This window comes from Eublepharis macularius, chromosome 1, assembly GCF_028583425.1.
Source record: "Eublepharis macularius isolate TG4126 chromosome 1, MPM_Emac_v1.0, whole genome shotgun sequence".
NCBI classification, from domain to species: domain Eukaryota; kingdom Metazoa; phylum Chordata; class Lepidosauria; order Squamata; family Eublepharidae; genus Eublepharis; species Eublepharis macularius.
The window spans coordinates 122659460-122678570 of record NC_072790.1 but is presented as its reverse complement, the minus strand read 5'-3'; the positions used below and the strand labels follow the sequence as shown (position 1 = coordinate 122678570).

Below are 19111 nucleotides of genomic sequence, written 5' to 3'. Positions count from 1 at the left end.
TCTTTTTCCTTGCTTCTTGTTTACATAGCATAGATCTGGTGCTCTATCAGAAATGGCTAAGTTCTCAAAAAGTAAGTTTAATTTCTCTGGATCCTCAGAAAACCCTATTTTTTTGCTTTCTATATCCAAGGGCGTCCCTATGAATACTCTGCCTGAAAATGACGAAACCCATTTTCAAGGAAACAATGTTTAAATAAGAAACATGACAAGAATAAAATATAAAAACAGTAAAATAGCTCCATTCTTTCTCAAACATGTTTTATTATGGTGTCCTTAAGATCTGTGGAATGAAGAAAGGCAAAAATACTGCAAATATCAGGAAGTACAGGCAAAATGGTATGAAAATAAAGCAACACTCAAAATCTTTTACCCTATTTGTAAACCAAGTAACTCTAAGACAACAAAGAAATCAAATTAGCTTAGAATGTACACCATTCCATCCATTTAAAAAATTGGACATTTTTGATAATCAAATAACTGAGCTAAATATTATTCCAGCTGTGCAGCAGCTGCCTATCAATAAGCAGATCCTGTACACTATAAGCAAATTTAAATGACACAATTGCCAACTCTATGAGCCCGTCCCCACCCCTGCACCAGGACTGGGTCATTTACAGCATTCTCCCAGTTCTTCAGGAGGCGCTCATGAAGCAGCTGCTCCCACATGGCTGAGGCGAAGACTAAAAAGCACCAGGTCCTCATGATATATGTACCAGTTCTTTACTGATTATGCATGAAGATTCAAATCGTAGGTTGAGATGTTTCTAGTAAGCTCGGAATCACAGCAGCGGAGGCTGAAGCAGTAAAAGAACAGTATGTGTTAGAACGTAACAACCAACCGAATGGAGCACAGCCAGACTCCAGCTGTTCCAATCCATCTCAAAGTCTCCTTTCCAGAGATTCTCTGGGAATTGGTCTTAAAGACTATCAATATTCTAGACATAGTGGAGAATCTAATGGCCTAGTAAAAGTGTCAGAGATACGAGGCAATGCTTATATTTTCAGTGTTTGAGTTCAGCACTGTTAAAAAGTGTAAGACTGGGCTCAAATAGTAGGAGATTCACCAATAAAGTCATTCTAGAAAGTTAGATGTATCTGTAGATGGTATTGCCCTGAGCCTACATTCAACCAACTTTCCACAGAGTGTGGGCAAGGCAGCACTTTTCAAGTCAAGTGTAGATAAAGATCTAATTCTTCTTAAAGCCATGACAATAGCAATAAGAGAGTCATCAGTACACTCTCAGGATTTTTAATTGGCTACATGTGACTTGTAGAGAACCGTTGTATAGAATTGGAGAGTACAGAGTTTGCATATTCAACTAATGCTGGAGAAGGTTGGGAGATCACAATATTTTTCATATATGGAGTTGAGAGGAATTTTAAAATTTTTTGAATGAAAAGTATTATATAGAATAATATATTTTTGTTAAATGAAATGCTTTCTATTTGTATGTTTGGAGTGTGTCAAAACATTCACCCCCCGTTTAAAAAGTGTCTTGTAGCTGAGAAGAGGTAGCTGGGGGGAAAGCGAGATGCTTCTAAGCCACACCTAGCCTTGGACTTTAGTTACACAGATGTGCCCAAAAGGCTTTTTGCTAGAAGCTTACCCTCTCAGTTGTGTGTGTGTGGAGGGGAACAGAGGCTTGGAGGACTCAAATGCCAGAAAGCTTTCTTCCTGGAACCTGTACCTTTGACCTCCCCAGGGAGTGGATAAAGGGAGTGATTAAGACCTCTGGGCAAAGAAGGAGTGTCTCTTTAGCTGATTTGAGCTGGGAGATGGAGCTGAGACTCCTTGCAGGCATGGAGGCCATTGACCATGTGAAGGCTGGATGCCTGAACCATGAAAGATATGAGGACATCTCAATAAGCTGGAACTCTAACATAGAGAGCCTACTTAAACAGAAGATCTATGTTAGGCATGTACAGCAGAAGGGACAGAGGAAATGTGTTTTTACTCATTTCTTTTTGAGTTCCCTTGCTTGCTCTGGTGCTAAAAGTGCGAGAGTGAACTTTTTAAAAAAATAAATGTTTTTGAATTCTTAAATACTGGTAGTGGTTCTCTGTACCACAGACTCCCACTGCCCAACCACACTACCTAAAACACGTGCCACGAGAAGGGGGTGGTCTGTTGACAATTGGCTGATACCCCAGATGTAGTAGACAGTCCCTGCAGTAGCTAGGTGCTGGGTAGCAGGAGAGTGGACAGAAGGCAGGGCTCAGAAGGGTATGCCTGCCCAGAGAAGTAAGCCTTCTCCATAGGCAATTATTTCAAAGGCCAAGTGGTGGCGGCAGGTGCAAGAGAGGAGTGAAAGCCCCTCTGAGGGTTGATGAGACACCATGTGGGTGATACGTGACAGGCAGAGACTTGGACTGTCACTGGTTACCCCTAGGCACCCCAGAGGGCAAGAAGGGACAGTGCTCATGGGTCAGTGGGGCTGTTCCACCACACATACTCTTCAAATGGAAGAAAATTCTGAGTTTTTTTTAAAGTTATATAATTCAGACAAACTAAATAGTTGCTCTCTCTTTCATAGTAGTAGTATTTATAATAACAAAATGATACTCCTTGAAAGGTATATGGTTTAAATGAAATTAACAGCTGCATTCTAAGCGGGCAGAATCCTACCGAAGTCTATTCAATGGGTCTTATTCTCAGGAAAGGGTTCTTAACAATTGCACCATTACTGCCTTAATGAGGTCTTAGGCAAGGCTTGGATCCAAATTCCCTTGCTACACAAGTAGAAGGCCCTTCCACTTATACAATCATCACTTTATCCATCTGTAGCTCCCTGCCTTCCCTGAAAGATGCTCTGGAGATTCTTTCAGTGCTTTGAAGACATTTTGGGGCATGGGATAATAGAAATAAGGGACCTGATCAACCGAAGCAGAACTGCTTTTTGCTCTTGCAGCAGGATCACTGGATCAAAGCAGAAGTGGAGCATAGGTCACTGAAAAAACTTTTACTGCTTCCTGCTGCCCTCCCTGCAGCTTACTAAGTGTAATTTCATTCTCAATTATATTTCTTATGAAGAACACCGAGGTCAAAGTCAGGGAGTGCTGCGGGAGGAAAATCAGCAGAAAATCATCTTTCACTGGTAGTGCTCTGCCATGATCAAAAACAAATTATAAAATTGAAGCCAATTTTTTTAAAGATTGAGAAATAATTTAAATTTAACACAACTTAATTTTTATGGAGTAATTCAAATAAAAATGTTAATATATGCTTCACATAGGGAATGCAGCAGGCGGAATCCAGTCCCATGACACCAGCCTTTGTCATGCTGATTTTAAAAAAATGAATAGTAGTAGTACTACAATTCTTGTTTCTCAAAGTTTCCAAATCTCTAAGTTGGAGCCCTCTTCCTTTATCTTAAATTTAAACAGCCTTTCCATACTTGGGCTTTTGGACTTGCTTTGGCAAAGTGATTTGAGAAAAGTGCCGTTGGCTTTTTTTTTGCCGTCAAGTTACAGCTGACCTAAGGCTGAGGGGTTTCAAGGCAGGAGATGTTCAGAGGTGGTTTGCCATTGCCTGCCTCTATGACCCTGGTCTTCCTTGATGGTCTTCCATCCAAGTACTAATCAGGGCTGACCCTGCTTAGTTTCTGAGATCTGATGAGACTGGGAGATCCTGGACCCTTCAGATCAGGGAAACCTTTGGCTCATGCTTTTTACAAATGTGTTTTTTGCAGCACTACATTGAATCCTCCCCCCGCCCTCCTTGAAGAACTAGTGTACAGTAAAGACTTTTAAGAACGAGCTGAGTTATAATCTCACTTTTACTGCATTCTCTAGATATCTTTAGACAATCCACTCTCACCTAAGCCATTCTCCCAATCAACAATTATTCAAAAAGGTTTTTTACTCAGATAGGAGGACGTTATTGTAGGGAGGGGGTCTCAGATGCTTCACTAATGAGTTAGGAACCATAGACTTCACCATGTTGCCTTACATATTATCTGTTGCTTTAAATATGTACTCTTATGTACTTGTACACAATATGTACTTGTGCTTCATGTTGCCAATATGTCAGTCCTAGAATTGATTATGTTCTGTTTCAGCAATTCTTCAACCTCGTATTGGATCCTTGCTAATGCTATGTCTTTGTAAACTTGTATTCATCTACCCTATGACATTGTTTATGGTAATGTCCTTGACACTGTATGGAAATGTCTGCCCTTGTTGCTACTGATTGTACTAATCTCACACTATGTAATCCGCCTTGAGTCTCAGTGAGAAAGGCAGACTATAAATGGCAAACAAACAAACAGACAGACAGACAATCAATCAATCAATCATCAATCAATCAATCAATTTGGGGGTAGAAATAACCTTTTTCAACATCATTGTAATGGTTAAATTCACAAAATAATCCATAGTTTTCCATAGTTTCACAAATTCACAAAATAATCCATAGTTTTCCTCACAAGAGTGAGCCAAATGGCTTAACTACTTCCTATGCCAAGACTAAGGACTTCCTGGTTTAGGAGGAATTACAATTTCATGTAAAATCCCCAAACAGTACTGTAACAGATTGCAATATTGTTTGCATATAAACGACAATGAAGCAGCTGTGTAGAATCCTGTTTTGTAGGCAATACACAAACCACAGTTTATTAAAGCACCTGACTGTATAACAAACTGCATCCAATTTTAAATTAGGAAGTAATTGAGCTTGGTATGGCACATACAAGAAGTGAGGTATGGAGTATGTGTTCTAAGAGTATAAAATGAAGTCTGTCCATGGTGGCTGAATATAGCCAATGAAATGAGAAGTGTTTGCAATACTCAAATGCTACACAAATATTGTAACAACAAACTTTTTAGAACAGCTGCCAATAGCTGTTCTAATTGATGCATGTTGACACAAGAGAATATAAGATGTATTTGGAAGAGCATCTATCATTTTATTCAGCTGAAAGAAAACTTTAGTGATTCTTATCAAAGGACAATTGTCCTGAAGCTGTGAAATGGTATCATTCTCAGAACCACCAAAACCAGGCATCAAACCTACAAGGAAAACTGGCAAAACCACAACAATCTTGTTTTATCTATTAGATCTTACTCAATTAAAATGCTCAGGGATATTATGAACAACTACTCCTTTATAGTCAGTGCAAACCTTGAGCAATAGATCAGTGTTTTTTTAAGTATGAAATAAATCTTCCTTTCACCAGATATAAGATAGAGATGACTACACCAGATTTGGCAGGAAATTTTTTTGAAGTTCAACTGGTGCTCAGCAGGAAAAGTTTAGTGTGTTCACTTTTGATATTAAAAGATTTTTATTAATTGTTAAACAGCATAGATGCATTTTTAGCATATTCCTAACAACACTTATAGAGGATCCAACATGTTAATGGATTCTGCAACTTGGACTGTATAGATATCTTACTGTGGATGAACAGCTGACATGAATAAAGAACTCTCAACTTTCTTCAAGTCCAAATATTTCATTAATGCATTATAGTCATGTTCTGTTCCAAGATTAGTGCTAAACACAAATTATCTCAAAATTCAGGTGTCCAGTTCTAGATTTTTAGCCATATCACCTTTCATACTCCAAAATAAAATTTACCATATAAAGAAGCAGATCACAAGATTTTGATGAGTGCTATGGTCTGGAACACAGTGGTTTGCCTAGAGGATCTTTAAAGCTTTCATGGATGACGTGACAGGTTCTTAAAAAAAACCCCAACCATCTGCAGCTATTCTTTTAGCATATCATTTTATTACATGAATATCCAATTAAAAAGCGTACTTTGTTTTCAACATTTTCATATAAGACTTGTGACCAGTTCTAGGCACACTCCAATAAAACTGGTTCTTTTTTTCCTTTCAAGTTTTTGAAAATTAAATATGTTTTCACAAACATGACAGATGCTGGGGCATTTTGGAGCAGTGGACTAGAAGGGCCAAGAACTGGCATCTAGAGTATAAGTTACCGTAGCCAGATCACTTTTGTTCCTCTACCCAAACATTAGAAGGGAATGGAGACTGTAGCTCTGCAGCAGTCTACAGAAAGAATCTGATACAGACTCACAAATTTCCTTTTGTTGTTGCAGAAATCAAAAGCTTTTGTACAATTGTGTTTCCCTGACAGGTAGGGGTAACAGACTGTTAAGTTCTTTAGGTGCAAATCATGGATCTGCTAGACAAAAGCATCATTCTCTGCCTGTAGTCAGTAGCTTGAGGGCTTTCTGTAGATTCTGAACTGCAGTACTCACATCTTCATACTGCAAAGCACTGCCAGCATATTTGCAATATTTCTGAGCCCTGGCAAAATCTTCAGGAGTCAAACGAATTTCCCCTGTGAAAATAAAGATAGATGACTAAGCTTCAGGGTAACTACAAATTACACAAAATACATACATTCTTAACCATTTGAAATGTTTGTTAATATCACTAGTGAATACTAAAGTCGTCTGGTACCCTTTATGAGTAAGCCAATACTTTTGAGAAAGATCTGGCCTTTATCTGAAGGCACTAAGGAAGGCTTTTAAAACTCCAGTCAGTTAAGGGTAATCATGTTACAATCTGCACAAAAACAAGAACAATGTCTCATGCGTTAACCTTACATTTCCTTTTTCCCTAGCTTGAAATACAAGTAATACTATTCATACTGTTTCTGTATAATCTGTCTAAATAAAGGAATGTACCCTGTTACAAGATACTCTCATTCTCTAATGCAAGATATGGGCATTGCCACATTTTCTTTTCCCTGTAGGTGAAAATGAGCCAAACATATATCTGATACTATTAACACCCCGGCACTGTAGTATAAACAGTGACATATTTTACTTATTTGTATTAACATAGCAGTGTGTTCATTTGCAATAAAACTAGTAAGAATGGATAGCAGTACAATCTTAGAATTACACCCTTATAAGCCCACTGAAGTCAATTTGCTTAGGCAACTTTATTTAGGATTGCACTGTTTGTACTTCATACTATCCGCCAGCCTGGTAAGATCTGATATAATTTTACATATTTCTACATAAAACTGGCTTTAAAAGCAGATGGTCAATTATCTTCTTTGTAAAAGAAAAAGAAAGCCCATGTAAACTATCCTGATATTTTGGCAGAATCTGAATACTATATTCAGATGGATGCGCCGAGGAAGGTGATATAAATAATTAGTGGTATAAAACAGGCCTGTATTAGAGTCTGACCTTGCTTTTTATGGCTTTCTCTATCCTGCCACTGTTTGAGCTGATGCAATGTATTTACTGTTGATAGGAAATGCGTAGGCAGCAAAATGTGGAAGCTTCTTTGGTTGTATATCCAGATCAGAGTGAGATGCTCTATGGATATTTGGTGCACGCACAGTTGCATATTGGGGGGATGGGGTGAAAGAGAGAAATATGTACTTTTCTTCTTCACTAGTAGCCCAAGAGACCCAAAAGCCCAGCAAGTAAAGGTGGGTTATATTTTATATACTGATATAAACAATTTTTTTAAAAAAGTTTTATTTAATTTGATTTGTTGCTTCCCTTACCTCCAAATGCTTGGAATAAATAAAAGGATGTAAAACCTATTTATAAATACTGGACTCTTGTTATCATAGAACACTAGCTCTCACCAGTAACAGACAACTGAAATGAAAAGTATTATGAAGTTTTTGGAAGATACTTGGTTAAATCTCCGGTAGAGAAAGTATTCTGCTAATATTGGGACATTTTGCCAATAATACACCTCCATAACTTTCTTTGTGCAACACAAGTTTCAGTGAAGAAGAGTGCTCAAGATCAATTTTAAGAGATGATGATGGAACACAGGGAATAAGTATATTTTGGTAGCAAATATAGTTACTTCAAATATGAAAGTGTGTTTTATATATCAGTTTTCAATTTGAAACCACCTCTCAGAACAGGGAAAACTGTAAGAACAAGTCTGTTGAATCTATAGTAAAGGCACGTTGTATATTTTATAAGACATACTTCAGTCTCATTTATTTTAATAGGAGTCAAATGCATCTGTATTTACTGAATACTATTTATTTATTTATTTATTTATTTAATGTATTTATACCCCATCTATTTACCCAATGCGTACCCAAGATGGCTTACATAATTCTCCTCCATTTCATTCCCACAACCCCAGTTAGGCTGAGAGTATGTGACTAACCCAAGGTCACCCAGGACGCTTCATGGCAGAAAAGGGATTTGAATCTGGGTATCCCAGATCTTGGTATGAACCTCTAACCAATACACCATACTGGCTCTCAATTGCCATTCCCACAAGACATTAAGTAACATATATGTTCAGTACAATTAAGAAACCAAGTTGAAAAGGCTAGTTTCACCTTTCTTAAAATAATGAAAAGTTTAAACCTGCAATATGAAGACTAGCACCTGTACCTGATTACTGTATTAAATCCACATTTAACTTCTAAAGTTTGGTCAAAGGTGATTCTCTGCTACTTTTGAAAAAAAAATTGCATGAACAAATTAAGCTAAAGGCCAACTCAAGGACATTTTGTTTTTCATATTATGATGCCAAAAGCAACTTGAAAATCATTCTTTTAGAAAACAGCAAGGCATCAGTCCAGTATTCAACAGATTTGCTGGAACGAAGCCTAAATTAACCAGTCTAATCTTATTTTTACAGTACCTACTCTATTACATGTTCTGTTGACAAAAGGTCTTATTTATTATTATGAAGGCTGCTTCAGATACCATTATAGCAACATTTCAGGAAAGGGCTTACAGCATGCGTATGTGAAAGAGAGAAAACTTGAGTAATTATTTCAAGAAAAGCAACATTTAGAAAAGTGTTAGTAGTTGCTTTCAATCTGCAGGATTTGAAATGGCTAAATTCTGAAATACCAAAAATATTGACACATGGGAAAAGCCATGCCTTATGTAGCCTGAAAGAAGCCAGACCTTCTGCACATCCAAACATAATATTAGTAGAGTAGTTATATTCATTACTGAAATATAGCAGTCTAGAATTAACTTCTACTAATGATGAATCTTTCAACAAGGTAGTGAGGAACTGATACTGAAGCTAAAAATGCATGTAGATCACGGATAAAGACCTTGCTTCATGCCGATTCCTTTGCGATTACAGACATTTGCTGAGAAACCTACAGTTTAATATCAAAACAATAACTTTATGGTTGTAAATACAGAGTCAAATGGTACCTTGAAAAAATACATATAAAATACAGTACTATGTGTTTCTAGAGTTCAGCCTATGAAGCATGAGAAGTGTATGAGAGTTCAAGTGCTGGATACACAGTTCCAAACTGAGAAATCCTGATGCAGATACTGATTTTGTAGAGAAGGTGTGCATGAAGACCTGTTTCTGCATGCATGTTTAGCCACTGCTTGGATCAAGATAAAAAGCTCTTGTAAGAAATATACTCAAAGCTGAACCTTTCACAGTACTGTAGAAACAACCAACTGGCAGCTGCTTTTAAAAATATTTTAAAACGTACACCTGAGGGGCCGCTAATAATTCAAATCTTCTTTGAACCTTAAAACATTTAAGCGCCATGTCTTTATATTCTCCATTTAGTGGACAATTAGTATGGCTAGAGGACCCATAATGCAACAATGTTGGGGCACCTATGAACACTTGGGTCAGGTCACTGTCTGGATGTGAGCTCTCTAGGGACAAACAGTTCCTGCAGTCTCCAGGGGCAGACTTATAGCTTATGCAAGCTGCTTAGAGTTCCATGATAAAAAAGAATGCGAGAGAAGCAAAAATGGAAATCTGAAGGTGAGGGAGAGAGGAAGCAACAGAAGAGGAAAAGAGACACACTGCAGACACTACCAGGGAGAGAAAAAGTATGAGGAAGTGGGGAAATGAGATTTCCCCCATGGGTCCCCCCCTTATAAATTTATGTATCTTAATGGGTAACTTGCAGAATAAGATGCACACACTACTTGCTGTTGGTTAATAGAAGATTAGGGATGATCTAAACCCTTTGCACAAAAGAACAGAAAAAATTATGTTGATCTTCCACTATCCTTCCTTGAACTATTACAAACTGGACACATTTTGATCGGTATTAAAGATTAGAGCAGAGTTGTTCAAACACTCTACCTTTAGGAGATACTTAACCTATCTAATGTCCGCTGAGAAATCTCTGAGCATCTGACACTGTGCCCCTTGTGTGTTTTGCAGTATATTCCATGACGCATACTCAATTCATGCCACACTCTAGTCAAGCTCATTAGGCCTCTTTGTTGACACACATGAACTCAAAGCATGGTCTAGATCTGATCCAATTCTCCCCTATATCTGCACATTGAAATAATAAGAATGTAATGATGGCACAGCTGTCGTTCACCACTACTAGCAATCTTACCGAGGTTTCCTGGAATAGTCTGAACATTACCCACTGAAGTATCCGAAGAAGTGACCTATGATTCGTGAAAGCTCATGTACTACCACAAATTTTGTTAGTCTTACAGGAGCAGCGCAATTTCACAGACAAAGTAGCTTGTAATAAATAATTTTCAATAATATAAAGCAGACATTTCTGGTGTAAATGAATATTTTAAATACTTGATATTCTCCCGTTACAGCTCCTTGTATCATCTTAGGTCACTTTCAAACAGGCTTTTTACCATGGGTTGGCAGCCAAAGTGCAGCTGTTTTTTTGTATACATAATAATAATAACATAATAATAACATTCTATTTATATACTGCCCTTTAGGACAACTTAATGCCCACTCAGAGCGGTTTACAAAGTATGTCATTATTATCCCCACAACAAACACCCTGTGAGGTGGGTGGAGCTGAGAGAGCTCCAGAGAACTGTGACTAGCCCAAGGTCACCCAGCTGGCTTCAAGTGGAGGAGTGGGGAATCAAACCCGACTCTCCAAATTAGAGTCCTGCGCTCTTAACCACACCAAACTACACTGGCTCTCTGGTTTAATTGTTTGCTTTTTGTGCATTCTGGTTTTTACATGGTTTTGATTTGATGTTTCCTTTGATGTAATATATCTGCAGACTGATTGCCCAGTCTGTTCCCTTATACAGCATTGCCTCTGCAAGCATGAGCTCTCTTTTCAGACTTGTTTTCTAGCAACAAATTAGCTGTGTGAAAGGGGCTGCTTTGCCTCTGCAGGCTAAGATGGGACTTTTGCAGTGCATTCCTTTTAAGACCTGATTCCACCTTTCCATCGTCCTCCTTTTAAACATTGTCTGAAACCTATTTTCCCACCTGAGAAATCCAAGACAGCATCTGAGAAAAATCAGCATAAGGTAGCAGGATGAAAATGTCCTTAGAATGATGTCCTTATGTCAGCTTCATGTGTTTCATCCAAGTGACTCCATAGGCTTAAATTATATTACGCTAATTGTCTGAATGTTTTGTAGTTTACTGGGGATTATGAAGGCCATGAGAAACTCTTTCAGTAAATGGTCCAGGATAACTTCAGCACCAAATGCCTGAGAGTAGCAGTCTGTACCACACTAGTTTCTCATGTATTATTATTTATAATGTATCATCATGTTATGTAGCACTAGAGTAAAATGAGTGTAACCATTAAGGTCCTGACAAATCGAATACGAAGTTCTATTGCATGGTTAAGAGGCTGGATAATGGTAATAACTGCTGGACTGCTGAATGCTCTGCAGGTAAGCAAAACTTTGCTGATTTCCTTGCTTGCTTCAACCATCGCTGCAATACTAAGCGTGTTGCTTTTGAGTAAGCTTCATTGAATTCCCTAAATCTTGGTTCTGAGTAAACATACATAGATTCAGCTCCACATATGTTAATGCAGACTGATCTCAGTGGATTAGACTCAATTCAGTTAGAAGGCTGCAAAACAGAAGAAGGAAAAACGCACCTCCTGGCTGAACATTATAAAGTGAAGGATCCACGATGGGGACATTTTGAGGAGTAGGTTGAACTGAAGTGCTTGTCATACCTGCAAGTAATTCAAGAGAGAAATTGTATGTGAGTTTAGAAAAATATCATCCAACTGCACATCAGTGGCTTGGATCCTCTTGAAGAAAGAGATTTCTATCCAAAGACAGATTTCACTGTCTCTTGCTCCTGAAATACCACTCCACAGGGACAAGGCATCCAAAGGAACGGCATGGAGGAGGGCAGAGTCAGAGGCCTGCCACTGGAGGAGGGAATAAGTGATCCTCCCCCCCCCCCCCGCCGCCCCCGCCACACATGGAAATTCTCCTGTGGATTTAAATCAATGTCTTTCAACCTAACAGTACAATCCAAAGAACACTTTCTTGGGAGCAAATCCCAATCAGTAGATGTCAACAAGATTCTCAGTAGGATTGTACTGTAATTTTCTCACAAGGCTGTAATGAGGATAAATGAAACAAGCATTGAGCACACTGTATGATGCAAAGGACTACAGAAACAAACATTACCACTCTTTTAAAAATTTATACATTAACATGAAATTGATGCTTGGCTTATTCATTCTGCATACACGCATTAACTATCTGAACTGGAACTGGGGGACAAATAGTACAATCCTAAACAGAATTACTCCAATCTAAACCAACTGAGCTTAGACTGGAGTAACTCTTCTTAGGATTGTATTGAAAATCTTACGTTTTCAGAATAATTCTAGAAAACTTTAAACCAGCAATTTATGAAGAATTTAATATTTGCAAAGTAAGATTTTCATATGCAACTACAAGACTTCAAACAATTTCAAGAGTCTACTGGAGATTTGCTAAAAACAGAAGCATTTGTATACAGATAGATTGGATCATAAAAATAACAAAAGGGACAATGCATATCACCATATATGAAGAAAAACTGTAGAGAGTTGGAAAAAGAAAGTACACACAGGGAAGGATGTGCTTTGGGTTCCGGATACGGGTTTTTAATGTGGATGGGGCTGGATTCGAGATGTTTTGGCATTCCCGAATCAGCCTCAGCATTGCCAAACTGATTTGGGAATGCTGAAGCAAAACTTAAGCTTTGAATAGCACAACAGCACTTTACCCCCTTGCCTTTCCTTAAGGAATGGCAAGAGAGAGTGCTGCTGGCATTCACATCTTTTTTTGGCTGATGGGAGGGGGGATGAGGGGATTGGAGTGAGAGGCAGGAGAGGGAAGGGATCAGGAAAGGGAGAGGGGCTGTGAGAGGGGCCAATCCCTGCAGTAGCAGCTCTCCTTCTATAGGATTCTCTGGGAGGAGTGTGTTTTTTTAAATGCTGCAGGGTAAAACTAGAGGGGCTTTCTAGGTGGCTGGGGGTGGCATTTTGCAAGCAAAATACACCAAATTTGCAGGGGACCTACTCCTACTTGTCCGCTCAAGACACCCCAGATTTCAAAGAGATTGGACTTCAGAGGGTAGGGGGTTCAGTTTACTCCTAGTTGCAAGAGTTCCCTTGCTTCATGGTTTTGGGTATTTTGTATTGCTGTCTATTCCATGTTTGACTGTACATTGTATTTTATTAATGTAAATTGTAACATTAATGCTGTTACCCAACCTGAGCCCACTTGTGGGGACAGCATGCAAGAAATCCAATAAATAAAATGTGTTTAAATTAATTTTTTGTTAGTGTGATTCTCTGATGTGAAGGTTGGTCTTCATAGGAAAAAATGGGGAGTGGCTGGCCAGCCTGCTCTGGGGGCACTGGAGGATTTTGGGGCATGTGTGTTTGGTTCTGTTGGGCATTCCCAGGGATGATTTTGCATTCAAGAGCATGTCTCAGCTGTGGCATCCTTGCCCTGTATGTAAGTACCCCTCGGAAAGACGTTTTAAAAGTTCTCATCATAGAGAACAATGGGGTACTGGGCTTTTTGAGGGGTTCAGTTTGGTTTTGTTGGGCTGTCTTGGGTGTAGATGGTAAGTGGGAGTATGCCTGTGGCCATGCCACAATCCATGTGTTTCTGCTGTGGGAGTCTGGTTTTTCCCACAATAGAAACAAATGGGGTAGCTGGGGTCACCTTCTTTGGAGGGGCTATAAAATGGCCCACCAGGGTCCAATATCCCTATACTTGGGGGTTCTTGAGAGGACAGGTAGGAGTAGTCCCCTGCTAATTTGGTGCATTTTGCTTGCAAAATGTCACCCCCAGCCACCTAGAAAGCCCTTAGGGGATAATGGAGATTGGAAGTGGATAGGGGCACCTTCTTTGAGGGGCCATAATATGGCCCCTTGAAGTCCAATCTTTTTGAAACTTGGGGGTTTGTGAGACGAGAGTTAGAAGGTTCCCCGCAACTTTGGGGTTATAAGGAAAGAAAATGGCCCTCCAGGTTCTCAGATAGCCGGGAGTGGCATTTCCCATTGGAAACAATGGCCAAATCTTCCCTAATAAACCCTGAAAATGTTTAAATACCTGAACCTGAAGCGGCTTGCTGCTTCGGGATTTGAATTTTCTGAATTTTTTCCCCATGCACACCCCTATACACAGGTAGCCATCTCCTCTTCTTCAAAAAAGTTAAGAATCCAACCTATAACCATTTTACTACAATGGAGATGGAAAGGAAATAATTGGAATCTCCCTTTGTTAGAACCTATTAAAATGTTATGGAAAAATAATAACAGGGAGAAGAGGTGTGTGTGTCTATGTAATATATTTGAAATGGGCTTTCTTCCTAGTGTGTATATGATTGCAGCCTATAATAGCATTCTTATACAGTAATATTTTATATTTTCTACCTTAAATGTGTTGATTAGCGGAAAATATTGGAACATATTTTTTGCAGAAAACCCACAGCTCTGCTACCAAACTTTCCCTTTTGTATGTTCAAAGGACAAGCTATACATGGCCAGTATTCTTCTTTGAACAATAAATTATGTCATAAACCATTTCTTAAAGTCTGTTCAGTTTCAAAAAGCAGTTTTCTATGTGGTATTAAGAGCCACCATTCAAGGGGGGGGGGGAAAGTTCCTTTGTGTAGTTGTGGCTCCTGGCCATATTTTTTAAGCATATGTGGACCTTCACTGAGTACAGGCTTAGATTCTTACCTCTGATTCCCCCCCCCCCCCCATTCTTTTCTTCTTTTTTTAAATTTTGAAGAAATTCAGAGGTAACTTTCTAATAATTTTACGGATATATACGTACGGATATACCAACAGAAATCTTCTCTGAAGGACATTTACAGATAATGCTATCCAGAAAGAGAATGATTACAAGAAGATATATGCACTGCGGTATTTTAACTTAATTTGCACTTTTAATCCACCACCATCCAACAGCCGCATTATTGTACTACATCCAGTCATTTCAGTGGTTCCAAGCAGCAGTTGCCAACAGTTTTTTCACTCAGTCTGTACAGTATTATACATTTGATGTACCTAAGAAATGAGATGAAGCTTATATTATTGAACAGACACAAAATAGCATACCTGTAGTGTGAGGAACTTCAGCAGGAGTGTTAGCTGGAGCATGAGCTCCTGGTGGGATATGTATGCCAGTGTAATTGCTTGTGGGCACATTGCTTGGCTCGTAGGTAGATGATGACGCCTGAGATTCTTGGCCAGGAAGAGCAGGGGAGCCAAATTCTTCATTTTCATCATCTATTTAAAGGGCAGAACAGAGGCAAATTTGATTTCCTATTAAATTGTAATAAGATTATTTGTATATTTAGTAACATCACCAGCAGCAACTGTAAACCAAATTTTTTCAGTTTAACCTATTTCACAAGAACACAGTTCTCATGTTGTAATGCATTTCAAAGGTTATTTTCCACTGCATATAACAGAACCTTTCACCCCTCCCCCATTATAAATGTAGATTAAAAGCAACATCAGATACAGCAAATCAATATCCACCAGCAGCAGTGCATCAAAGCCCTTCTAATATTGTAACTACCATTAACAGAAAATATAACCCAGACTGAAGAGCTGCTAGGATGGCAAAACAGCTCAAAGTTTGGGGCTTAGGAGTTAAATTATGTTGTTAATGAGACCTCACCCCCAGAACCAGCATGCATTGTAGCTCATCCTCTGTCCCAATCTGTAAGTGCCATTTGGGGATTTATTTGCTCCCCAGCAGCTGCCCATGCAATTATTGACTGATTTTTAAGGCACAGGTCACAGAATAAACTAGTTATTAGGGCATTCATTTTGTGGCTAATTGAGTTTCACTTCTCATTTACTGAGTTACCTACTACCCGAAAACAGCCATTATTAGGACCAACCAAAATAACACAAAACAGTATTCTAGCTTTCAAGTTCTGCAGAACCAATGCAGCTACATACAACCACTTTCAACTTTTTATGTACTGTCTTCCAACTTTTGGTACAAATGCAATGGAATAGCATAATTCAGAAGTAACAACAAACCATAGTTTGCTGCTGCTATGTAAGCTAACTAGGGCAGGGGGCTCTTGTCTCTCCTCTCCCTTGGTATACTACCAGCTAATAAGTTATCTCTGCTTTCACAGCAAGTCATCATTTGTTATTACATCCAAATTTTGTTAATTTTCTATCCCTTTCTATTTGATCAGAATCAAGGATTAAAAGCAACTTAAGCATTACCAAGTATGCTAAATACATAGGCAAAACTGTACTTTTTGTTGTATTTAGAGAAGAGTTAAACAACATAGATCTCTCTCTGTTAAATGGTATCTGACACCCAACAACTCTATGTCACTCTCCCACTTTTGCCTACTGTCCATGTTAGGGAATTTCTATGACCCCTATTCTAAAAGACCTATGTATGACCATTTATTGGAGTTGACCTGTTGCACAGAAGGCAAAAGTTATTATTTGTAAGCAGATTCCTTCCTAGTGCTGTGGTTGAGTAGGGTTAGAAAGCCCTATTGCAAGGACAGTTTCTCTCTTGTTTTGACTTTGTACTCAAGGATTTCGCTCGGATAAACACTCTCTCAGGAAGACACCTAAAATTCCTTTGTGGCATCAGACATGGAATATGTTTAGATTACAGAGAGCATTTACTGTCTTGTCAATCAGACTTGTTTTGTGTCATGTCTCCTGAAGAATTTGATCCCGAAGAATTGTTTGTATCTAGTTTTGTATAACAATTCTCTCTTTTCTGTAAACAATTAACTTTGGAAAGTATATAAGATTCTCTACTATGGCTGATCTTTATGCATGTGTCAGAACATGGCACTGCATCTGGGTTTTATTGTAAATAAAGCTCATTAATTCTTTATGGATCACTTTTCATGTCTTAGCTATTTGTGGGTGATGGCTGTGGCGAAATGTAATCCGAACGGAGAGTACCTTTCAAGAAATTTTTCCTTAACAGTACACATTGCAATGATCTTCCTTTATTTCTTTGGGGGGGGGGAAAGGGGAGAGGACTTTCATCATATAGTGAAGAGCCAGTGTTATTTTCTGGAGGAGTTAGCCGTGTTAGTCTGTAGTAGCAAAATCAAAAAGAGTCCAGTAGCACCTTTAAGACTAACCAACTTTATTGTAGCATAAGCTTTCGAGAATCATAGTTCTCTTCGTCAGATGCATGGAGGGCAAGAAGAAACTGGTCAGATATAGAGGAGGAGAGGGGAGGGAGGAGTAGATGCAAACAGCTCCTTCTGATATGGAGATCAGTTTGCTTCTGTAAAGGAAATCAGTTACTTTTGATAATGAGATAACCATTCATAGTCCCTATTTAGTCCCAGCTTGACAGAGTCAAATTTACATATGAATTCCAATTCAGCAGCTTCCCGTTGGATTTTGTTTATGAAAGGTTTCTGTTGAACTACAGTGACCTTTAAGTCTTTGATGGAATGTCCTGGTAGACTGAAGTGTTCTCCACTGTTATTTTCTGACAGCCAGTGCAAGTGCCTAACATGTCTTACACAGTTATTGTTAATCCTTGAAAAAAAGGTAGGATACAAACTAACCAATAAACAATTATAAGAAGATTCCAGAGATTCCACTCACCATTCAAAGAGGTTGCTTAAATTCACCTTAGGAAATATACTGAGGTGAGCAAACTTCTCTTCTCCAATTACTGAAAGCTGCCACAATATTTTATATTCTGATAGTCAACTGTGGCCCAATCTGTGGATATGTAAATCTGAGGACTGGGGCCAAGGAGACAGAAATTTTTTCCTGCAAAACTGTGGGAACCCCCTCCCCAAGGTATGCAGAAAAATCTGAAGAGTTAAAAAAAGGAGGAGGGTTTAACCTCCCCCCAAATGGAGGAACATGTGTGTCTGTGTACACAATGCACCTCTATTCGTCTAGCTTCAGCTATGTCTGGTTAGTGGCCAGAGGAAGGGGTGTGTGGGGGGAAATCAGAAGTGGTTCCTCCACCATGAACTGTCTAGTGGGTGTTGGATGAAGGGAGCTGCCACTGCTGCCTCCTTTGTGAGTGACAGAAGCAATGGAGGCAGACAGATGGTTGGGAGGGGTTGAAACCACCATCACCATGCTAACTGCGGAGGTGGCAGGAATGTAGGTAGGCAAGCAAGTGGAACAGCTGTCTTTGCTGCTGGGGCAGTGATGCTCTTCCTCTGTGTCCTGCCAAAGCAGCGTCTCTGGAAGCAGGTGGAAGAGGGGGCATGAGAGGTGTTGCTGCAAGGTGCTGAGACAACAGTACCAGAAGGTGAGTAGAGGAGTGTGTGTTAGGGGAGATTTGTTGCTCCCCCAAGATTCTGAGGTGGCAATGCTGGAGGTGGATGAAGAAGAAGGCATGGGAGTAGTTGCTGCTGTAGCACCAAGACAGCAGTACTGGAGGTGGGCAGGGGGAGGATGAGCAGCCTGAGCCATGGGAGCAGCCAGGTATGGGGAGCAGGTGACAACGAAGGTGGGAAGGAGTTTTGGACTGGGTTGCCATCAGTATGCGGATCTACCAAAAAGGAATGAGAGCTTGGACTTCTTTTTCGTTGCACAATAGAGACTTTAACAACAGCTGATAATATTAATATTGATTATGATACTTATGGAATGATGCATCGATTGTTTATTGCTATTTATGAATATTTATTTGTGGTCCATGATGTTAAGTGTATATTTATATATGTAGGAACAGTTATTACTGGAGCTTGGCAATATATTTGGTATTATTAGATTAGTTTTATATTGAGCACTTTACACTTTATTATGTATATAAAAATTTAAAAGTTACAGGTTTCATAATATGTGTACATGGGGATTTTGGGTTCCTTTTTGGTAGGTTTGGTTCCCGTGTAGCCCTCTTTTTCATTCAGTATGTGGATGACACCCAGTTGTATCTGTTAATGGACAGCCAGC

The 19111-nt window shown here is 39.1% G+C and overlaps 1 protein-coding gene across 2 annotated transcripts in view; it reads right to left on the bottom strand.

The window, feature by feature from the left end:
* Positions 1-249: 249 nt before the first annotated feature.
* The window catches only part of VTA1 (vesicle trafficking 1), a 58663-nt gene continuing 39801 nt past the window's right edge, over positions 250-19111 (bottom strand). The window contains exons 6-9 of one of the 2 annotated variants that reach the window (XM_054976548.1): positions 15293-15463; positions 11807-11887; positions 6225-6307; positions 250-794 (exon numbers count right to left, since the gene is read on the bottom strand). In XM_054976548.1, coding sequence (XP_054832523.1) covers positions 780-794; positions 6225-6307; positions 11807-11887; positions 15293-15463 — 350 coding nt within the window. In that variant the 3' untranslated portion in view covers positions 250-779. Of the gene's footprint in view, positions 795-5706; positions 6308-11806; positions 11888-15292; positions 15464-19111 lie in introns of those variants that run through there. The other variant, XM_054976541.1, reaches the window with a different exon arrangement.